Source organism: Octopus bimaculoides, chromosome 17 (genome assembly GCF_001194135.2).
Source record: "Octopus bimaculoides isolate UCB-OBI-ISO-001 chromosome 17, ASM119413v2, whole genome shotgun sequence".
Lineage (NCBI taxonomy): Eukaryota > Metazoa > Mollusca > Cephalopoda > Octopoda > Octopodidae > Octopus > Octopus bimaculoides.
Genome location: NC_068997.1, coordinates 47,730,443 through 47,737,080, shown reverse-complemented (window position 1 = coordinate 47,737,080; position 6,638 = coordinate 47,730,443). Strand labels below are relative to the sequence as shown.

The 6,638-nt window shown below is 38.7% G+C and overlaps 1 protein-coding gene across 4 annotated transcripts in view; it reads left to right on the top strand.

Annotated features, from left to right (window-relative positions):
• LOC106881175 (unconventional myosin-XV) overlaps positions 1-6,638 on the top strand; it is a 324,434-nt gene that overhangs the window by 130,574 nt on the left and 187,222 nt on the right. For all 4 annotated transcript variants that reach the window (XM_052973940.1, XM_052973938.1, XM_052973939.1 and 1 more), the window contains one exon: positions 1,750-1,920. In XM_052973940.1, coding sequence (XP_052829900.1) covers positions 1,750-1,920 — 171 coding nt within the window. The remainder of the gene's footprint in view (positions 1-1,749; positions 1,921-6,638) is intronic.

Below are 6,638 nucleotides of genomic sequence, written 5' to 3'. Positions count from 1 at the left end.
ATGTATGTATCTAAAAAAAGAAACAGGTGAGGATTACATACAAAAATGCATCCAGCCATAAAATCCTGTCTCAAATAACTCCCTCTCTAATCTATGCACGTTTTCAAAGACAGTTGCTATGATATTTCACTTTATATTGTTACTTTGATAACTACTGAAGGAGCCTCTTCTATGTGGTCGCTCTATCTGTTAAAGATAACAGCTAAATCTCTCTCAAATTATGCCTTGCTATTTTTGAAAGAGGTGCATTGGATAATGCAGTCCTGGTTTTCCTGGAAATAGGGAAAACGTAGGATGGTTTCAGTCGAAATATCTCTTAATAATGGTCTGTTTTATCGGGACCATCCTTGAACTGGACGACTATTCTAACCCCATATGGTTATTACAGTGACACATAGTGTACAAGGTGGTATCAAAAAGTACCTTGACTAGTTCTGTAGCATGCCGACAGATGGCAGCACATAGTTGTGTGTGCAGTGAGAGCTAGCACTGACCTTCATGAAGCAGTGTGCCAAGTGACATCACTGTGTTTAGATATTAGAGTGGTACTGCATCAGACTTGCATCAAAGGTGTGCTGTTACATTGTTATATATATATATATATATATATATATATATATATATACACACACACACACACATACATACGTGCATGCATATACACGCACACACTTTATTTTAGGTTAACAAATTTACCAATAGTTTGATGTAAATTTTCAAGTACCAGCATTCTCATGTGATATGCCTCAAAATTGTAGAGATTTCTTTTGACATGAAAACATTGATGGCCTTGTTAACTGACAAATAAAGGACATTAATTCACCAGTTTTGACCATTCGTTCTCACAGTTCAATATTAGCATACATATATCTATGTATATATACGTATTATGTTGGCAACTAAGTTCCTGCCGTTTTTTAGAATTTAAATTTTTTTAAAGGTTTAATAAAAAATAACTAATTAATGAATGATATATTCCCCCTTGTTGTTTACAACTTCTTCCCGTTGTTCAACAAGATTTTCAATACCACGTTGGTAGAAATGACCCGATTTCGAGTCGAAAAATTGATCCAACCAAGCTCTCAATTCTGCATCAGTACTGAACGAAACTCTGTGCATAGCATTTGAAAGAGATCGAAAGAAGTGGAAATCCGTTGGTGCCAAACCAGGAGAGTACAGTGGGTGTTTACGTTGCACATGCTTGGAGAATAGCAATTTGTTAATTCTGAAGTAGGTAAGGGTTGGTGACATGAAGGACATTTGGTAATAAAATAATGTCTCAATATATCTCATCTAACCAACCAGCATGGGAAAAGGGGGCATCACCATCATCATCATCATTCAACATTCATTTTCCATGCTGGCATGGGTTGGACAGTTTGATAGAAGCTGGCAAATGGGAGAGCTGCACCTGACTCCAGTTGTCTGTTTTGGCATGGTTTCCATGGCTGGATGCCCTTCCTAACACCAACCATTTTACAGTGTGCACAGGGTGCATTTATGTGGCACCAGCACAAGTGCATTATATGTAGCACCAGCACAAGTGCGTTATATGTGGCACCAACATAGGTGCTTCTTACATACTGCTAGCACTGGTGCTTTTTATGTAACACCAGCATAAAAATAATTAATGATGATCCCAGAATGATCTCCCACTTTTTCTTATAAGGAAAATCTTCTGCTATCACTTCAAATAGCCTAATCTGCTGTTAATCCACTAGTTAATCCTTATTCTCTCTTCTTTATCAGGTGTAATCCTTATTTTGTTCGCTGTATCAAACCAAATAACACCAAATCGCCAATGTTGTTCAAGTCGGAGACTGTGATGGAACAATTGAAGTATTCTGGGATTTTACAAACCATCAACATTCGGAAATGGGGTTATCCAGTGCGGATACGATTCCCTGTTTTTATAGACAGGTAAGAAAAAAATCTAAAACACATTATTTCTCAGATATATTGTTACTGTTGCTTTTGTTTACATTCCAGATCAGCATTGGTCACTGCTATTCAAGCAGTGGTCATCTTCGGGTACTAAGTACCTTAGGCTACAGGTTTCAATGAAAATAACTAAAAATAAACTACCCTCCCATCCTAAAAGGACAGTGTAGGCAGAATATGGTCTGTCAGTAGGGCGTGGTTTGTTGGTGGGGTGAGGCCTGTCAGCAGGGCGTGGCCTGTCAGTAGGGTGTGGTCTGTCAGCAGGTAGTGAAGCAAACCAGGATTTCTACAGTTGACTCTAGTCCTTAGATATTACTTTATTGCATAACCCTTAATTCTATGCACCAAATACATAAATGAATTTACTGTTAACATAAGCAATATACTAATATTATTTATAGAGAGAGCCTATTCTTATTCTGAGGATGCATGATCCTTGTAAGCTTAAACAATGTTAAAAAAAAAAGAAATGATAACTGCATTATTTGTCTAAGATTTTACAGTAATCCACTTTTTCTCTTTGGATCAGTAATTTTTTTTTTTTATTTTACTCATGAATATTAAATTCATTAGTTGCATCTGCATACATAGCATGTAATTCCTTTGCAAAATACTTATTGAAATTAATAAAGTATAACTTCAATGCATCCTGGTTAGTCCACAATATTCCATAAGGAGCATAGGGCCAGTTTCCCGGTTTATCTGGCATATATATTCTTCCCTGGATGGGACGCCAGTCCATCGGAGGATTGCTCATATTTTTTTTACCAGCTGAGTGGGCTGGAGCAATTTGAAACGAAATGTTTTGCTCATGAACAGAATGCATCACCTGAAAGGATGAAATGCAAAGTTTGGCCCCGGCAGCATTTGAACTCAGAATGTGAAGACAGACAAAATACCGCTACGCATTTCACCCAGCATGTTAACAATTCTGCCAGTGTTTTAGATAATAATACACACACACACACACACACACACACACAACTGGCTTCTTTCAGTTTCCCCCTACCAAATCCATTCTCAAAATTTTGGTCAGCTCAGGGCTATAGTAAAAGACATTTGGTCAAGGTGTCCCACAATGGGACTGGACCCAGAATTTCATCGTAATGAAGCAAACTTCTTAATAAACAAAAACTGATTTGTTTATTTGTAATGAATTTGTATTTATTACAGCACAACCACCTTTGTGCATATGTGTGCGTGTATATGTGTGTTTGCGTGTCCTTGTGCATGTATGTGTGTGTATGTTTGGTTGAAGTAACTTGCTTTAAGTCACTTCTAAGATATCAAATTTCAACATCCTGCAATTATTTCTCCCACCCAATTTGAAAATTGTAGATAAGATAGTTGAAATTTTTGGAATGTTTTTTTATTGTATTTTGACTGCTTGTTCATTCTATAAATGCTTGTGGTTTTGGAATAATCAAGATTTATCAAAAAAATATTTAGTTAGTCCACATTTCAGTTCTCGCATATAAGACTCATTTTCACTTTGTCAAAATGAAAGGGATATCACATACTGAAGGATTGCCTAAACCTCTGCCATCTGCTTACAAGTTTTGATTCACTTACATATAGCAGGGAGCCTCTGTGTGGTCAGTCAACATGCTAGAAATAGTAGCTGGAGTGAGAAGAGATGTCACAAAGTCACTGAAAAGATTGCAAACTGACAAAAGAAGTTTGACTAACAAACAGTCATTTGGTTAAATATCTAACCGACTAATTGATTAACAATAAAGAAATTATATGGAACTTGTGTGTGTGCAATTATTATTGGTGTAATGATCCTCCCAAGACACAACAATACATATATATAGGTGCAGGCATGGCTGTGTAGTAAGAAGCTTGCTTCCCAACCACATGGTTCCAGGTTCAGTGTAACACCTTGGGCAAGTGTCCTCTGCTATACCCTTGCACCAACCAAAGCCTTATGAGTGGATTTGGTTGATGGAAACTGAAAAAAGCCTGTTGTGTGTATATATATATATATATATATATGTGTGTGTGTGTGTGTGTGTGTGTGTGTCTCTTTGTGTCTATTTGTGTCTATTTTTGTCCCCACCATCACTGCTTGATAACCAGTGTTGGTGTGTTTATGTCCCTGTAACTTAGTGGTTCAAAAAAGAGACTAATAAAGTAAATACCAGGCTTAAAAAATATGTACTGGGGTTGATTCAGTCAACTAAAAAGAATTCAAGGTGGTGCCCCAGCATGACCGCAGTCTAATGATTGAAACAAGTAAAAGATAAAAGATATATATGAGCTTCCACACAGTTTCCATTTTCCAAATTCACTACATGGCAGTGCTTGGTTGGAGTATAATAGGAGTGGCTTGCTCAGGATGGTGTGCAGTGGGGTTGACCCTGAAATGATGTGCTTCAGAAGAGAACCAGATTGTAGTCCTTTCCCTGCCCATGCACACACACACACAAGGTAAATTTCTAATGAAGCAAAAAGTAGCAGGTAGCTTAAATTTAAAGAAAAAAAAGAAAGAAAAGAAAAATGTAGGGTGCAGTCTTGAAAAAATCAGTGGAATCCACTACCTGGAAGCAGTCAGGTATGTCAACCATGACTTCTATGTAGCAGATAGGAGCAGTTATTAACAGGAAAAGCAACCATGAAATTCAGTGTTTCAAGATGTCTGGGAGAAGTTGACAGTTTCTGTTTTGAAGGTGAGATAATTACCAATGTGGTTTGAAACCATAGTGACCTGAGTACAATAGGAGGAAAAAAAAATCCAGGAAGGTATTGTTGTTGCTGGCAACATAAGGTTCACTCTGTCTGCCTGTCTCTCTCTCTCTCTCTCTCTCAGCCATATGGATTCCAGTTGGGAACCTGGATCCATATGGCCTTCGGGGGGTTCTAGATAAGATTTTCTTGTTGAAGCTTATGACATGGCTCAAGAAGGAACAAATAATAACAACAACAACAAGCAGGTCATGACAGGATTTGAACTCAGAATGCAAACAGCCCAAACAAATTCTGCAAGCAATCTAGTCTGATGTTCTTACTTTTCTGCTTATTCACTGCCCTGGCTTGATACTCTTTAATGAACCCCTGAAAGAATAACAGATTAAGCTGACCTTGCAGGATTTGAACTCAGGGTGCCAGGTATCAGAACAAATACTGCAAAATGTTCTATCTGAGTTTCTTAGTAACTCTGCTGATTCACCAATGCAATCTGTAAAGGATGTAAATGGGGGCAAAAAAAAAAAAAAGAACTCAAGTTGTTACTGTCCAAAAAAAAAAAAAAAGAAAAAAGAAGAATCCTTTTGAATATTTGTTCTGCACTGTGTTTCAGTCACTGTCACCTTCAGAAAAGCGGTGAACTAATGAATGGAGCATTGGAGACGTCAAAACCAACATTGCTATTATCCAACAATTATAGCATAAAATAAATAAACCAAAAATAAATTTATGCAATGCAATCATAATCACTGATCCAGAGTAAAGTTACACACACATACAAACACCTACACACATATTACACATACACACACACTCAGACATTCTCATACATTTCTTTTTACATATTTTTGCTAAGTCAGAGGAGGAGGAGTAGCACTCAGGACCTTCTTAAGAGCCTCTGTGAATGACGGGAGTGAAGGAGGGAAGTTGTTCTCTAACAAGGGATAGCATGCATGAATGCTTGCAAGGGACCTGCTTCTGCTAAAGTCGCCCAAGGGTCACTCAAGGGTCACACCTGAGGGCCAGGTAACAGGAGGTTAAACCAAGCAACACATTAAATCTACTACTACTACTACTACTAAAAAGCAAGAACTCTCTCATTCTCTTTCCCCTTCTCTCTCCTCCCTCTCTTTCTCTCCTCCTCCTCCTCTCTTTCTTTCTTTCTGACAGACTTCCATGCAATTTATGTCTTTCCAACCGACATTTAAATTTCATGCACATTATATAACATTATAATTTCACGCAAATTATAAAATGACTTGAGGGTGGCGGTGGTGATTGGTAGGAACAACTGCTACAACTGGCACTCCGTCAGTTACGACGACGAGGGTTCCAGCTTGATCCAATCCATGGAACAGCCTGCTTGTGAAATTAATGTGCAAGTGGATGAGCACTTTACAGACATGTATACCCTTAACATAGTTCTCAGGGAGAGTCAGGATGACACAGAATCTGACAAGGCTGGCCCTTTGAAATACAGGTAGAGGACTGGAACAATGTGAAGTAAAGTGTCTTGCTCAAGGACACAATATCGTTACCAGCGTTGCCTACTAGCACTTGTGCTGGTGGCACGTTAGAAAATCATTCAAGCGAGATGATTGCCAGTGCCGCTAAACTGGCACCTGTGCAGGTGGCATGTAAAAAACACTATTTTGAGCGTGGCCGTTGCCAGTACCGTGTGACTGGCCCTCGTGCCGGTGGCACGTAAAAGCACCCATTACACGCTCAGTGGTTGGCGTTAGGAAGGGCATCCAGCTGTGAAAACTCTGTCAGAACAGATTGGAGCCTAGTGCAGCCTTCTGGCTTGCCAGTCCTCAGTCAAATCGTGCAACCCATGCTAGCATGGGATGTTAAATGATGATGATGATGATGAGATATATATATATATATATATATATATATAAGCATAGGAGTGGCTGTGTGGTAAGTAGCTTGCTTACCAACCACATGGCTCCAGGTTCCGTCCTACTGCGTGGCACCTTGGGCAAGTGTCTTCTACTATATCCTCG